This window comes from Symphalangus syndactylus, chromosome 5, assembly GCF_028878055.3.
Source record: "Symphalangus syndactylus isolate Jambi chromosome 5, NHGRI_mSymSyn1-v2.1_pri, whole genome shotgun sequence".
In the NCBI taxonomy this organism is placed as follows: domain Eukaryota; kingdom Metazoa; phylum Chordata; class Mammalia; order Primates; family Hylobatidae; genus Symphalangus; species Symphalangus syndactylus.
In genome coordinates, this window is record NC_072427.2 from 98,651,163 (window position 1) to 98,667,804 (window position 16,642).

Consider the following 16,642-nt stretch of genomic DNA (forward strand, 5'->3'; position numbering starts at 1 on the left):
CCCACAACCTTGCGAAAGGTAAACTGCAACTGTCGTTTCCGGATTTTACAGAGGAGCCCAGGAGGTCTGCGTGAACCCTGCCCGAGTCACTTACTCTGCCCAGCAGGTGAGCGTAAGGCCCAAACCCCACGCTGTTATTCCAAGTTCGCTTGCTGGGCACGGTAAGTGAACCCTGGGAGTCCTGGACTCTGGTGAAGGCCACCATGCCCTACCTGGAGGCTGCTCAGGGTCTAACATCCTCTAGCATCCACGGGAAGGGACTGCGTTAGGATTTTTTCCTCTCGTAAAAAAGTTCCTGTCTCCCCCTAGAGCCAGGCACACGCCTCCCGAGCCAGACCACTTGTCCCAGGCACAACGTTTTTCGCCTCCCCCGTTCCGATCCCCCTTCCTCTCCGCCTTAGTGGTAGGAAAATCCTTTACCTCCGACCAATCCCACCGATGCCGAGCCGCGCGCGCGCGCCAACTCGAGCTCCGTCTGTGCACGCCATTGGCCACCTCCACCCATGCGGGGTGACAGGCAGCTTCGCGGACCTATCGCCGAGGGAGGCAGAGGCCTCCGGCCCTCCCAAAGCTGCTTTGTTAGGGGCTCCCTGGTCGTCCCCCGGCCCGCCGCGCCTCCGCTGCCTGCGGGCGATCTCCCCGGGCCGCGCTGCCGGAGCCTCGCAGGAAGGCATCTCCGGAGCGTGCGCGGCCCGTGCCCCTCCACCCGCGCGCTCCGAGCCTGGCTGCGGCACGGATACCCGGCGTGCGCCCGTAGTCGCTCTCCAGCCCAACTCCGAACGCCCCGCTCCTGCATCCACCGCCTCGGATTGGCTGGCCGGAGGCGGAGCGATTGTCAGGCGGCCCAATCGGAGCTCGGTTTCCCACGGGCTCCCGCGGCCCGGCCCCTGAGGCCGCAGGCGGAGGCGCCCTGACAGCTCCCATTGGCAGACAGCGAGAGGGTTCGAGCGCGGCCGGCAGAGCAGCGCCGCCGCCGTCGGGCGCGCAGCTCTGCAGCTCTGCGAACGCCTTGGCGCCCGCAGCCCCAGGGGCCCGGCTGCCCCGCATCGTGCCCGGCCCCTTCGCGGAGATCCCGGACGACCGTCGCGGGTGAGTACAGCGGGCCTGGGGGGCGCGGGCGTCCGGCCGGAGCCGCCCCGGGGGACGGCGGCGAGGATGCCCGGAGCCTCGGTGCCCGTGCCGGGCACGTTCTGACCCCCGTCTCCCGCACACTGGGGCTCCCGGCGGGTCCTAGCTCCCCCCGATCGGGCTTTCCACGTATTGTTTTCGTGTTCACACACACGGGAGGTCGGGAGATCCGGGGAGGGGAGGCAGGAGGAGGCATCCCTCGAGCGAAGGAGGGAGACGAGACCGTGCAGCCCAGGTGCCTTCGCTGGATGGAAATGACAGCGTTCGGACGTCGGCATTCGGTCCTCTCGGCAGCGGGAGGTCAGCGCTGACCTGCGGCGGCCGCGGCACTTTGTATTTTATCGGCTGATTTTTGTCAACTTCGGGGAGGGCGTGCGTGTGCATGCCTGTGTCTCTGTTTGCTTCTTGGTCCCTGATCTAGGCACCTCCGGGCCTGGCTTTTCGGCGACGCTTCCTGGGCGCTCACCTTGGCGATCCGTGCCGCGCTCCGGGCCGGGCTCACCGGGCGGAAAGCCCAGGGGCCGGCGCACGGAGCTGGGGACCCGCGACGAACCCCCGGAGGGGGGCATTAAAAGCGGAATCCTGCGGGTGCGGAGACAATGCCTCATCCGGGCGGTCGGGTCCCGGGGGCTGTGCCCTGGGTCCCCGCGCCCGATCCCGTCCCCGCCTCGCCCTCTCACCAGCTCTGCCGCTGCGATGCTGCTGCGCCGCGCCCCTCGCCACCCGGCTGGGGACCTGCGTGGGGCCCGCTTTTGTTTACAGACCTCGCCATTGGGCGAGAGCAGCGCGCCGTGCGCCCCCAGCCCGGGCGGCTGCCGCCTGCCCCCTCCAAACCTGGAGAAGTTGGTGCGCGCTGTCAGGTGACGCCCCCTCCCCCCGGCCGCGGGGCGGGATGCTGCAGGGGAAAGATGCCGTCTCGGCGCCTTCGCGCCCAGCCCCCGCCGCGCACGGCGCCTCTAGGTCCCCTGCACCCGGGGGCGCCCGTGTCCCAGCCTGGGGCCCAGGCTGGCGGCCCTCGAGGCGCCGACTCGGCCACACTCACCCGGCTCCAGTCGTCGCATCTCCTGGTCGTGCCCCCGGGTCAGCCCAGGTGGTCTCGGAGCCTACCTTTTCCCGCGCGCTGGCAGGTCTTGAAGGACGCGCGCGAGCCCCTGGGCACACTGTGCAGTCTGTGCCCGTCTCGGTGACACCCGCGCGGCCCCGCGGGGCAGCTGTGCCGCATCCCGAGTCAGAGCCGTCCGGATCGGGTTACCCATGCACGCTGACTTGGCGCATACTTTGAGTTGGAGCAGAGGTTGGGAGCCTGTGCGCTGAGGTCAGACAATCCCGGGTTCCAGTACCTGCTCGGTGTCACTCACAAGCTGGGTGATCCCGGCCGAGCTATTCTATCTTCCTTCGTCTCAGTTTGCGCATCTGTAAAGTGGGGATAAGGAGTAACCTCTAGTGGGGCGGGGCTTAAACGACGATATAGATTAACTTCGTAGCACAGTGACTGACAGCCACGTATGAAACATTAGAGTCCTGTTGATTCTGTGTTAGAGGAAATCTGTAATGGAGGATGGCACCTTGTCGTTTTCCTTTTCTGCGTTCTTCACTCCCCCAGCCCCGATTTCTTTTTATTATAAAAGGCATGAAGGACTGCTGTTCTCAGCTTCAAACAGGACTTGTTTTACTTGGCCTTAGGTTTACTTAGATTTATCTAATCGCTTGCAGCCTTTTTAAAAATGTGTTTGAATTTCCATTAGGTTTTAGTTGTTCTTTCTTCTTCAAGATTCTGCTGGGACCCAGACCTGGGTTTGGAGAAGGAAAAACCCTTCCAGGTGGAAAGCAGTTGCCAGTGAACCAATGACTGCTGTGGAAAGTGATGAAGTCCAGGAAGGAGGGAGGTTTGAACAAAGAGATGTCTGGAGGTTAGGAGGGAACACTTTCTAGGAGAGATGAAATTTAAGCTATGCTTTGTAGCTGAAGAAGTTTGGTAAATTGTTGGTCTCCAGCATATGCTTTTTTGTATCTCAAGGTAAAAAGCTGTGCTAGGGAGGGTGGATGCCTTTGAGTGGTAAACATCGACGTTGCTAAGTAATTATCTTTGACAAATAGAGGAAAAATAAAACTTAAGGAAGAGGCTGTTGACTAAGCAGGGAAGGTAGAAGAAGAGAATCAGTTTCATTGAGTATCTTCAAAATGTTGTGAATGTGTTTTGACTTGTTTTTCCTCCACTAACTCTGCACTGCTACTTTTCTTTAGGCAAAAAGAGAAATCAGTTTCATATAGAAATAAACAAAACAAAATAATAACAGTCCATAATCAGATAAATAGTTTCAAAAGATGATCTCAGGCTTAACGACAGACTAAGATTTTACTGAAAAAAAAAAACCAAACTTCCTGTTTTAACACCCTTTTGCCTGTTGGAATAAATTATTGGGTCCAACAACACATTTTTTGAATGTAGGCCCCAGGGGCCATTGCCAGCCGAAACAAGCAAACAAACAAATATAAACTCGACTTGTAGGCTGTCCAGTGGTTGGAGAAGCCCTCAGGATTGCGCTCTGTCTCTTCTGTTCCCCTGGGCCTGCCTCAGTTACCTCAAGTGGAATCTGACTCCCGTGAACCCCTATTCGGCTGTTGATGTGGAACGCGGCCAGTAGCATTGTTGCTAGATGTCAATTAATAAATATGATAACCTATTTAAAGTTGAACTCTCAGAAATGATTCCCATCCTTCTTGTACTTGTTCTGGGAATTCTCGCGCCCTTAGGGATGCTGAAGGCCTCTTTTCCCCCTGCTGTTGTGTGGGGATCAAATCAGTTGGGGGCCTAGACTTAAAAGGGAGCACGTGGTTAGGAAATCTCATTAGCTGACAATTTAACTCCACTCTAATGCTCGTCCAAAGAGCCTGGACAAAGACTTCCTCTCCTTTCCCTTTGCAGTTCTCTCTCCTTGCTCCTCTCTCCTCCCCTCCCCCTCTAAACCAGAAAGGAAAAGCAGCGTTGGGCCTGTCTCCTTCCCCTCAGATTCCTGCAGTTCTAGTGTGCCGACTGAACCCCAGGCATTCTGGAGCCCTGAGCAGGAATTCCTTGGAAGAGTTTGCTGAGGGCCTACTAGGTGTATGTGTTAACACTTCTGCGATTTCCGCAAGGATCATACTGTCTAAAGGAGAAACACGTTTTATGAGACAACACTTTCATAGATGTGCAGCAGAAGCCTCTGGTTTTTCCAGATGAGGAAGGCAGGTGAGAGCATGGGAATCACATCAAAGCCTTGCCTAGAAATCTGTGCCGGGAGAGGGGGCTTCTGTCTGTTTGAGGAGGACAGAGGAGTGGGAGTGAGAAGCCAGAAAGAGAATTCAGTTCCTCTGGGCCAGGTACAGATTCTCATGAAAGTGCTGAACACCACGGACTCAGGCTTGTGGTTAAAAAAGAGCCTCGTTTTACGATCTCCAGTCATTTGGTCTTCTGTATCAAAAACACACTTTCACTGGGGATGTGTGTGTGTATATATTATATACACACATGTATATTTACATGTACATTTTCTTTCTAAATTAAGCAAATAGGTAGAACGTATGTTTCTGATGGTATCTCTCTTTTTGTTTTTCCTCAATTCCAGACCAGAAAAATCAGATTAGCAGGGCTCTAGTAAACGTTTCTGTTTTTCCCAATTCCAAACTTCAGGTCTTTTCATCTCTAAATACTCCATTTTATATCAACTATAACTCCTGTGTAAAAAAAAAAAAAGAACAAATTCTCTCTCATCATCATTGTAGGCCAAATCATTTATTAAAAAAAAATAAAAGAGACATTCAGAAATAAAGCAGTACTCAGCAAGGAACAGAGTGTTTTTAAAAATAAAACAATGTTCTAGTGTAAAAGGGTACACGATATTAATAGTTAGGTGGAGTTTTCCCCTTCCATTCCCTTCCCAACCTCTGGCACCGTCCTCCACACCCTCCAGCATAAGACATTCCCTGTTCCTGCGGTCTCTAGGGACCTCATTAAGACATTCATAAGGGCCTAGACTGTGGGCATGGGAAGCCACAGAGATTCCTCCAGTGCGTGTGTGAGATTCTTCTAGAAGACCTTGAAGCTCTTTCACTAGGTGAAGAGGTTTTTCTCCCTCTGGGCTGAGGCAGAGCTGGGAGACTTTGCATCCTACCACAGAGCCCTGGAGTGGGGTCTCAGCTCACTGAAACGATTGCAGAGCTGGAGGGGGTGTGGGTACTACGCAGGCATGATCTGAGAGCCGATCAATTGTCTGCTTTCAGAGGATGTTAAACAAAGAGTGATGATTCATCGAAGAACTCTGTGGGAGGAAGTTTCTTTCAGCTGAGCACAATCTCAGTTTCAGAATGGGCCCAGGGCGCTTTGAGGCTTGGTCCTGTCACCAGGTATTTCTTTCCTTAAAGGAAGACTTGGGTGTAGTTGGAGCGGGGGCATCCTAGCCTTTTGCAACCCAGCAAAACCGAAGTATAATATGGATGTTTTCTGTTTGGGACCACTTTGAATTCATGAAAGAAAGATGAAAGGGAGGGGGAAGTGTCTTTGGTTTTAAGAAAATAACACCTGTATTATTTATTCCAGCTTCTGCCCCACTAGAGTATGATTTTATTAAAGAGCAAAGGATTCTAATGCAGTTGTGCTGGGAAAAAGATCTAACTGGGAGGCAGCGGGGCTGAGTGTCCAAGCTTGGAATGGGTGGAGAAACTGATTGGAGATTGGGCTATGAGGATTCAGTTGCTTTTCCTTAAAGACCCAAAACACGCTTCTCTGTGACCATGAGGAAGACAGGATATCCTGCCAAAAAATCCTGCCTTTGCAAAGCCTGTTTCCAAAGGAGTGTCCTCCTGTCTCCCTTCCACTGTCCCTCCCACCTTGCCTGAGCGCTGCTAACCTTGTAAACATAGATCAATCCATCAATCCTAGTTCCTGCTCTTGGTTTCCTCTGCCCACTCTGCAGGGGTAATAATGAGCCCCAGAAAGCCACCACGTCATCTGGGGGCAGGGGGAGGTCACGATGAGGAGTGGGTCTTGGAATCCTCTCTGCTAGGGGAAGGGGAGATGTCAGGACCATGGAAATGGGGTGAACAGGATTTGCTACCCATTGCTTGCTCAGGAGGGAAGGTGGGATCGGGACAATAGTGACGTCTGCTTGTTGAGGGGCCTTGGGGTAGGGGTGAGGGTCTGCCCTGCAAAACCTCTCCTCTGAGCCTTGTTGGAGGCCTCCAGTGTCTGTTGGGAAAGATTGCAGCCCAAGGCCTCATCTTCCAGGGCTTCTTCAGATCCTGGGGACAAGATCTCTATCAACCCAACCCTCTTTTGGCCATCACCTGGGCTGGGTGGCCGCATTCCAGGCAAATGATAATTTCTTGCAGGAAAGTCCAGGAGGGTCTCATGAGCTCGTTCCCACTCACTCTTTGGGCAGTGTTTTCAGAGGCTCAGAACCATGGGGCTTATTCTTGCCATGACCTTATGTGGGTTTTGTTTTGTTTGAAACCTAACAGGACCCTCACCCAACCAATTGGAGTAAAGTGTAAGTTCTTTCCTTCTTGCAGAATGTGCATCTCCGTCTCCTCACAGGACACAGGATATCTTTGGAAAGTGATAATTTGGAGGGCAAGTTCTTCAGCATAATGTGGGCTACCTGGGTTCTGATAACCACAGGGGTGCATCTCCACACTGCTAAGGCCCCAAGCTCCCTGGGGTACCCCAGGACACTCCTCCTTATGCCTGTTGCCTGGTGTCATTATTAATTCTATCACCTGACATGCTGAAAAATGACCCACTTTGGTCTCTCAGAATCCTGTGTCCCAAGTGTCCCAGCTCTCACTCTGAGTATGTTTTAAATAACTCTGTCTGGTGCTGTTCTGATGGCAAATTCGGCTTTGTTCTGGTGGTTAGCAGCATCTGCCTTTTGGTTTCAAAATGTGTTCTAACTGGGGTCGGCTGTGCTGGTTGGTGGAGAGATGAAGGTGGTGCCACGGTCACTTCCTTTCACCTAAAATTTTCTTTGGATCCCAAAGTTATTAAGGCATTTGGATGCTCATTCTTGCCATGGCAGAGTTTTGACCTTTTTATGATGATTCTTACTGTCTGCCCTACATGTGGTGTGGTAGAGACTTTCGACAGGTTTCTTATTCTCTCTCTCTTTTTTTCTTTTTGGAGATAGAGTCTTACTCTTGTCACCCAGGCTGGAGTGCAATGGCACAGTCTTGGCTCACTGCAACCTCCGTCTCCCAAGTTCAAGCAATTCTTGTGCCTCAGCCTCCCTAGTAGCTGTATAGGCGCCCGCCACCACGCCTGGCTAATTTCTGTATTTTTAGGAGAGGCAGGGTTTCACCATGTTGGCCAGGCTGGTCTCGAACTCCTGATCTCAGGTGATGCACCTGCCTCGGCCTCCCAAAGTGCTGGGATTACGGGTGTGAGCCACCGCCCCTGGCAGAGGTTTCTTGTTCTCTTAAGGATCCAACCTACATCTCTCAGCTACCTTTGTAGTAGGGACACAGTTTTTGTCTATCAAACTTGAGTTGGTTTTGCTTAAATCACACTTAATTCACAATTTTACTCAGTAATAATGATCTAGTTTAATATTTTTTCTGACATAAATTATATTTTTATTTCACGCAGATACTTCAACTCAAGTAATGCAAAGTTCGATTTGATTCTAAAAACAATGTGCAGGCTGGGCGCTGTCTCTACTAAAAATACAAAAATTAGCCGGGTGTGGTGGTGCACGCCTGTAATCCCAGCTACTCAGGAGGCTGAGGCAGGAGAATTGCTTGAACCTGGGAGGCAGAGGTTGCAGTGAGCCAAGATCACACCACTGCACTCCAGCCTGGGCGACAGAGTGAGCCTCCATCTCAAAAAAAAAAAAAAAAAAGGCAGAGTAATAATTCCATATAGCATTAAGAGACTCAGAACAGATGCGCTTCTCTTGAAAAGTATTGTAACAGTCTTCTGCCCCGGTCCTGTTTTATTCCCATCCAGCCTGATATTCTCTGGAAACAATTACATTTGTTCATTTTTGTTTTTAGTGCCTCTAGTGATTATCTTTATATCTCTAAATAATATGAATATATGATTTAATTATCAGCTTCCTGTTATAATGAGTGACAATTGCATCTCACCTGCTTCCTTCATTCTCCACATTTTTGATAATTATATTTATGGTTCTTTTTTTCTTTTCTTTGAGATAGGGTCTTGCTCTGCTGCCTAGACTGGAGTTCTGTGGCGCAATCACGGCTCACTGTAGCCTCAAGCACCCAGGCTCAAGCGATCCTCCCACCTCAGCCTTTGGAATAGCTGGGACTACAGGTGCACGCCACTATGGCTGGCTAATTTTTAAATTTTTTGCTATAGAGATAGGGGTTCTACTATAGTGCTCAGGCTGGTCTTGAACTCCTGGACTCAAGCGATCCTCCTGCCTCAGCCTCCCAAAGTTCTGGATTACAGGTGTGAGCCATGGCATCTGTTTTTTTATGGTTCTTTTTCTTTTTTTTTGAGACAGAGTCTCACTCTGTTGCCCAGGCTGGAGTATAATGGCACGATCTCGGCTCACTGCAACCTCTCCACCTCCTGGGTTCAAGCAGTTCTCCTGCCTCAGCCTCCCAAGTAGCTGGGATTACAGGCGTGCGCCACCACGCCCGGCTAATTCTTTTGTATTTTTAGTAGAGACAGGGTTTCACCATGTTGGCCAGCCTGGTCTTGAACTCCTGACCTCAGGTGATCCACCCGCCTCAGCCTCCCAAAGTGCTGGGATTACAGGCGTGAACTACCATGTCTGGCCATTGTTCTTTTTCTTTTATTCTTTTTTTTTTTTTTGAGACAGAGTCTCACTCTGTTGCCCAGGCTGGAGTGCAGTGGTGTGATCTTGGCTCACTGGCTCACTGCAACCTCTGCCTCCCTGGTTCAAGTGATTCTCTTGCCTCAGCCTCCTGAGTAGCTGGGATTACAGGCACCTGCCACCATGCCTGGCTAATTTTTTTTGTATTTTTAGTAGAGACGGGGTTTCACCATCTTGGCCAGGCTGGTCTTGAACTCCTGACCTCATGATCCACCCTCCTCCAAGCCTCCCAAAGTGCTGGGATTACAGGCATGAGCCACTGCGCCTGGCCTTATGGTTCTTAAATTGATTATTCTTCAGTCTTTATATTACTGACATAGACCTTTAATTTAGTTCCATCAATCAATGACAGTGACTTTTAATCCCTCCCTGCCATTGTGAAATTAGAAATGGATGTCCTGATCTTCTCTTTTTCTCCTTAACTTTCTTCCTGGCTCTACCCCCAGCTCCATCAGTGGTCAGGAGTGGTAATGTTGTGTCGGTACATTGTATTTCTGTAATTATGATTAAGTCTTCTAGGTTTTCTCTATAGATTGTTTTTATTTTTACAACCGTGTTATTAAAATATACTTCCACCTCTTTTTAAAGTAGACATTTCAGTGGTTTTTGATATATTTACAGAGTTGTACAACCATCGCCACAGTCGATTTTAGGACAGTTTCATCACCCCAAAAGAAACCCTGTACCCATTCACAGTCACTTCCTTTCTGTACCCTTCCTCCCAGCACTTGGCTACCACTAATCTACTTTCTGTCACCATGGATTTGCTTAGTCTGGACATTACCGAGAAATAGAATCCTATAATATGTGGTCTTCTGTGACTGGCTTCTTTCATTTAGCATCATGTTTTCAAGGTTCATCTGTAGTGTAACGTGTATCAGTACTTAACTCCTTTTTCTGGCTGAAAAATACTCCATTGTATGGGTATACTACATTTTGTTTATCCATGTATCAGTTGATAGACATTGGGTTATTTCCACCTTTTGGCCTTTGTGCATAGTTACTGTTATGAATGAATATGGCACAAGTATTTGTTTGAATATCTTTTTTTTTTTTAATTCTTTTTTTTTTTTTTTGAGACGGAATCTCACCCTGTTGCCCAGGCTGGAGTGCAGAGGCACGATCTCAACTCACTGCAGCCTCTACCTCCCAGGTTCAAGCAATTCTGCCTCTTCCTCATGAGTAGCTGAGACCACAGATGCATGCCACCATGCCTGGCTAATTTTTGTGTTTTTAGTAGAGACAGAGTTTCACCATGTTGGCCAGCTGGTCTTGAACTCCTGACCTCAGGCGACCTGCCCGCCTTGGCCTCCCAAAGTGCTGGGATTACAGGCATGAGCCACCACGCCTGGCCTTTTAAAAAAATACTCTTTTTGATGTAAACCTAAGAATGGAGTTGCTACGTCATACGTAATTCTATGTTTAACGTATTGAGGAGCTACCAGATTATTTCCCAAAGTGGGTGCACCATTTTACATCCCACCAGCAGTGCATAAGGAGTCCAATTTTCCTACATCTTTGCCAACACTTGTTATTGTCTGTCTTTTTGATTATAGCCATCCTATTGGATGAGCAGCTGTATCTCCTCGTGATTTTGGTATGCATTTCTCCAATAAATAATGTCATTGAACAGAACATCGTTTCTTGTGCTTGTAGGCTAATCGTATATTTTCTTTGAAGAAATGTATCTTCAGACATGTTGCTCCTTTTTAATTTTTTTGTTTTTTATTAGTGAGTTGTAAGAATTCTTTATCTATTCTAGTTATAAGTCCCTTATCAAATATATGATTTGCAAACATTTTCTCCATTCTGTGGGTTGTCATTTAATTTTCTTGATGATGCCCTATGCATATTTATTTTTAAAAGCTGAAAGTCAATAACAAATGTTTACTTAGTCATGATTCTGCCAGTACTTTTCACTACATATGTAGGTGGTGTGCTAATTTACATTTCCTTTTCTACACTTCTGGTGTGACTAATTAAGTTATAGATCAAGAACAGGAACACAGGAAACATTTTGTTTTAAAACATCAATTTCACACTTAAAAAAAGCAAAACTTTGTTTACTTAAAAAACTGAATCACTCAGTTATTTTATTTATCAGAGCTTCTTGAAGGAAATATTTGCAATGAGATTCGGAAGTGAACTACATTTGGGTATCAGCTTTTGGGTGTTAAACTTTGGCAGGGTGGTAGTTTTTGTTGTGTTTTATTAATACAGAGGTTCTCAACTGGGGGCAGCCTTGCCTCCAAGCATTTGGCAATATCTGGAGATATTTTTGGTTGTCATGGCTAGAGAGGTTCTAGTGGCATCTAGTGGGTAAAGGCCAGTGATGCTGCTGAACATCCTCCAGTGCATAGAACAGCCCACCAGGACAGTGATCAGGTCCATAGTCAATGATGTTCAGCTTGGCCTGGCATGGTGGCTCATGCCTGCAATGTTGGCACTTGGGGAGGCTGAGGTGGGGGGATCACTTGTGGCCAGGAGTTCAAGACCAGCCTGGCCAACATGGCGAAGACCCATCTCTAGAAAAAAATACAAAAATTAGCTGGGCATGGTGGTGCATGTCTGTAGTCACAGCTACTTGGGAGGCTGAGGCAGGAGGATTGTTTGAGCCCAGAAAGCAGAGATTGCAGTGAGCTGAGATTGTGCCATTGCACTCCAGCCTGAGTGACAGAGCGAGGCTCTCGTCTCAAAAAAAAAAAAAAAAACAAAAACAACAAAAGGTTGAGGTTGAGAAACCCTGCATTTAAAAGACACAGATGGCCTGGCATGGTGGGTCACGCCTGTAATCCCAACACTTTGAGAGGCTGAGGTGGTCGGATCACTTGAGGTCAGGAGTTCGAGACCAGCCTGGCCAACATGGCGAACCCTGTCCCTACTAAAAATACAAAAATTGGCTGGGTGTGGTGGCACACACCTGTAATCCCAGCTACCGAGGAGGCTGAGGCACATGAGAATCGCTTGAACCCAGGAGGCGGAGGTTGCAGTGAGCTGAGATCTCGCCACTGTACTCCAGCCTGGGTGACACAGCGGGACTCTGTCTCTGAAAAAAAAAGACACACATAGCAAATACTATTCGAGATCACATGTTTAAATGTCTTAGGAAAGAATCTTGTACTTTCTAGATATTTGGAACTGAGCTATCTTGAGGCATCAGCTTTTGGTTATTATTTTAGCTGGAATTAAGAAAGTATATCTTCCTTTTATACAATAGAAAGTTCTTTAAAGCTAGATAATAATTTCAGGTGTTTTGGGCTTTTCTGTGCTTGAGCAAGTTCTTTCAGTTAATGTCTGGATATTGCTAATAACTGTGTCATGCAAAGCTCATCCTTAACCCTCAAATCTGTTATGGTTAATATATCGCTGGGTGATTATTACAGAATTACTCCTCTTAAGCAGTTTATCGAGCATTGAAAATATTTTCAGAAAACGTTCCGAGTGTGGTGCATGGTCTACCATGACATTTTAGAAAAGATGTATGAATGCTCAAATAATTATCTCATCTTGAAATCTCTGTGATTAGAAGTTACAATTTCAGTGCAACAATTATATCAATTGAACTTTAACATTTCATTGTAATTATAAAAATTAAAACCTTGTAACTGGTTCTTAGTTAGCTAAACAATTTAACAATCGAATTCCTTAAAAGTAGATTGAAAATCCTCACCCTGAAGTTTTTTTCCTTTTTTTTCCCCCTCCTGATGGACGGCTAATTGCTTTAATTTTGAGGGTTGGATCCGCCTGCCACCTTGGCCCTGTGAAACCTCACCAATTGTATCAAACAATTCAAATTATCTTAAAGGTTTGTGGGAGTCTGTTGCCACAATTTCAGTGCACTTCAAGTAAGAATACACAAATGACTGTCTCTTTCTTGGAAGATGAGCTCAAAACCAGGTATACTTCGTTTATAAAAGTTGCTGGTTAGCATGAGGAACCGGCAGTCTTCATGCCAAAGACTTGAGAGATCCCAGTTAACTGCCCGTTCTTTAAAACAGGACCAGTTAATGTAGCTTATTAGAGTGGGAAGGGCTAAAATTGTTCCTTTTGGACAGACTGAATTTTGATTGTAGTAATCCATGTCTTCTCAGCCTGTGATACAGCAGTTCTGAATCTCATCCAAGTCAGGAAAAGTGAATTTATGAGCCTCCTAGCAACTAGCAACTAGTAAGCTGGAGTGCCTGGACCTTATCTTTATTACAACATAGGAGCCAGCCCCACTATGGGGCACAGCCCTGCAGCCGAGACAGGGCTTTGGGGAAACTGGTTTCAAGGGTATAAGATATGGTCTTGGTTGCTGCATTATGGTTGCTAGAGAACTTTAATTTGGGAAAAACTTGAAAACTCTCAAGGTTTTTCAAGCTTCAACAAGTTACTTTGTGGAATTCTGGAGCAGAGGGGAGTCGGGTTTAATAGTTTTTACTCCCACTGTAGATGCTGTGACATGCATATCCTTGAATTTTTTCCTTTGCCATGAATAAAGTATTTCTGATCTCTAGCAGTGTTAAAATGGTTAATAGCCTTTGATTACATGGGCCCACCCTTCTCCATTTTTCTCAGGCATGCTCTGGTTTCTTTCTTTCTTTTTTTTTTTTCTTTTGAAATGGAGTCTTGCGCTGTCACCCAGGCTGGAGTGCAGTGGTGTGATCTCAGCTCACTGCAACCTCCGCCTCCCAGGTTCAAGTGATTCTCCTGCCTCAGCCTCCTGAGTAGCTGGGATTACAGGCGTGCGCCACCATGCCTGGCTCATTTTTGTATTTTTAGTAGACACGGGGTTTTGCCATGTTGGCCAGGCTGGTCTTGAACTCCTGACCTCGTGATCTGCCTGCCTGAGCCTCCCAAAGTGCTGAGATTACAGGTGTGAGCCACTGAGCCTGGCCTGTGGTTTCTTTTTAACATTTTTTTTCCTTCTTCTTTTTTTTTTTTTTTTTTTAGACAGAGTCTTGCTGTGTCACCAGGCTGGAGTGCAGTGGCGTGGTCTTGGCTCACTGCAACCTCCGCCTCCTGGGTTCAAGCCATTCTCCTGCCTCAGCCTCCCGAGTAGCCGGGATTACAGGTGCCCACCACCACGCCCAGCTAATTTTTGTATTTTTAGTAGAGACGGGGTTTCACCATGTTGGCCAGGATGGTCTCGATCTCCCAACCTTGTGATCCGCCCGCCTTGGCTTCCCAAAGTGCTGGGATTACAGGCGTGAGCCACCATGCCCGGCACATTTTTTTTTCCTTCTGCCTGGGTAATTCTTCTGGAAGATTCCCTCACAGTTTTTTTGTTTTTTTTTTAAATTACAAATCCTTCTTTTCATTACATAAAGTGTGCCAGAATATCCATTATAAATATTCTTTAGTGTTGAGATTAAGGGTGGTTATTTTCTTTTATTTAAACAACTAAAAAAAAATTAATTAAAAATTTTTTTTTCTCTTCCTATATAAAAGCAGCTTATTTTCTTCTGTATGATTTTCTCTAACTTTGAAAGATTTTGCGATGAGTAGGAGTTACTTGTATAATCAGAAAAATCACATTAATGAATATACACCTTCATCTTTGAATGGGTGTGACTAGTGGACACTTAAGCCCCCCAAAGTCATATTTTCTTGTTTTGTAATCCACTTTACACATGGAGATTAATCGCAAAGTGCTCCTCTTAACAAGGAAGAATAAAGAATATGTGGGCTCTGTCAGAGTGAACAAAGATGAGAAAGCCAGTTGGGGCCACAGAGGAGCCCAGTGATTGAATCTCAATAGAAGGATTAGCGCTATTAATGGATCCTTTCAGGCTGGGATTGAACCAAGACCCTCACACATCAGAACATTGTTGACCTTGGAAGGTTGAGTGCCTCCCCTTTTTTCCGCTTTCTCTTTAGATACTAGTCTTATATCCACAGTCCCAACCAAGGTTGTGTCTCATGACCTCAGCTTTTCTCTAGGATTGTCTCCTGGTTGGTGAATGATCCCATCTTCTCTGAATGTTCCAAAGCATTGATGATTTCCAAGACATTTAATTCATGTCTGTGTTAGTTTCCTCGCTGTAACGAGGTACCTCAATCTGGTGACTTAAGACAACAGAAGTTTATTCTTTCACAGAACTGGAGGCTAGAAGTCTGAAATCAAGGTGTCAGCAGGGCCACACTCCCTCTGGGAGCCCTAGGGAAAATTCTTTTCTTGCCTCTTCCAGCTTTTGGTGGCTCCGGGCAATCATTGGCTTGTCACATTATCACTCCAATCTCTGACATTATCATATGGCTGCATTCTCCATGTGTGTCTGTGTGTCTGTTTCCACATCTCCCTCTTTCTCTTATAAGGTTATCAGCTATTGGCTGTAGGGCCACGCCTAATTCAGTATGACCTCTTCTTAACTTGATTACATCTGCAAAGACTCTGTTTCCAAAGAAGCTCACATTCACAGGTACCAGGGATTAAGGTTTTGACATATCTTTTTTTTTTTTTTGAGATGGAGTCTCACTCTGTCGCCCAGGCTGGAGTACAGTGGTGTGATGTTGGGTCACTGCAAGCTCTGCCTCCCGGGTTCACGCCATTCTCCTGCTTCAGCCTCCCCAGAAGCTGGGAATACAGGCGCATGCTACCACGCCCGGCTAATTTTTTGTATTTTTAGTAGAGACGGAGTTTCACCGTGTTAGCCAGGATGGTCTCGATCTCCTGACCTTGTAATCTGCCTGCCTCGGCCTCCCAAAGTGCTGGGATTACAGGCGTGAGCCACTGCGCCTGGCCCGGATTTTGACATATCTTTTTTTGAGGGCTGCAGTTCAACCCATAACCATGCCCAGCTGCTCTGTTAGACTGCCTGTTTGTTTGTTTGTTTTTTTATTTATTTATTTTGAGACGGAGTCTTGCTCTGTTACCCAGGCTGGAGTGCAGTGGCGCGATCTCAGCTCACTGCAGCCTTCACCACTGGGGTTCAAGTGATTGTCCTGCCTCAGCCTCCTGAGTAGCTGGGATTACAGGTGCCCACCATCGTGCCTGGCTAATTTTTGTATTTGTGTAGGGATGGGGTTTCACCATGTTGGCCAGGCTGCTCTTGAACTCCTGACCTCATGTAATCTGCCCGCCTCGGCCTCCGAAAGTGCTGGGATTACAGGCGTGAGCCACTGCACCTGGCCCATTTTTAAATTTTTATTTATTTATTTATTTATTGAGACCGTCTCCCTCTGTCGCCTTGGCTGGAGTGCAGTGATGCGATCTTGGCACTGCAGCCTCCACCTCCCAGGTTCAAGTGATTCTCCTGCCTCAGCCTCCTGAGTAGCTGGGATTACAGGTGCCTGCCATCACGCCCAGCTAATTTTTGTATTTTTAGTAGAGATGGGGTTTCGCCGTGTTCGCCAGGTTGGTCTTGAACTCCTGACCTCATGTAATCTGCCCGCCTTGGCCTCCCAAAGTCCTGGAATTACAGGCGTGAGCCACTGTGCTGGGTCTTAGGCTGCCTATTTAAATTGGTTAAGGACGTGTAATATGGATGTGCCCTCAATGCTAAGAAGCTTGATTTTCTGAAACCTTAGCTCTGATATGCCACCTTGTGTTTTAAACTTTCGGTGGCTATGGCTAGCTCCCTGGTCCAGACCTTGGTTTTCAATCTTGTCTGACAGGACTCCTTGTTCAAATCCTTTGAGCCAGTGAAACAGGAGTTCCTTCTCCTCTGCGATATATCCTGTTTTCTTATTCTTTT

General features: G+C 47.6%; 2 protein-coding genes across 6 annotated transcripts in view; one reads left to right on the plus strand and one right to left on the minus strand.

Annotated features, from left to right (window-relative positions):
• Positions 1–329: 329 nt before the first annotated feature.
• Positions 330–1,047, minus strand: LOC129481614 (collagen alpha-2(I) chain-like). Its single transcript, XM_055276735.2, has one exon. The coding sequence runs from the start codon at positions 1,045–1,047 to the stop codon at positions 580–582; it is 468 nt and encodes a 155-aa protein (XP_055132710.2). The 3' UTR covers positions 330–579.
• TIAM1 (TIAM Rac1 associated GEF 1) overlaps positions 928–16,642 on the plus strand; it is a 458,079-nt gene continuing 442,364 nt past the window's right edge. For 4 of the 5 annotated variants that reach the window (XM_055279454.2, XM_055279461.2, XM_055279452.2 and 1 more), the window contains exon 1: positions 928–1,089. The gene's annotated coding sequence lies outside the window, so the exon portion shown is untranslated. The remainder of the gene's footprint in view (positions 1,090–16,642) is intronic. The other variant, XM_063640603.1, reaches the window with a different exon arrangement.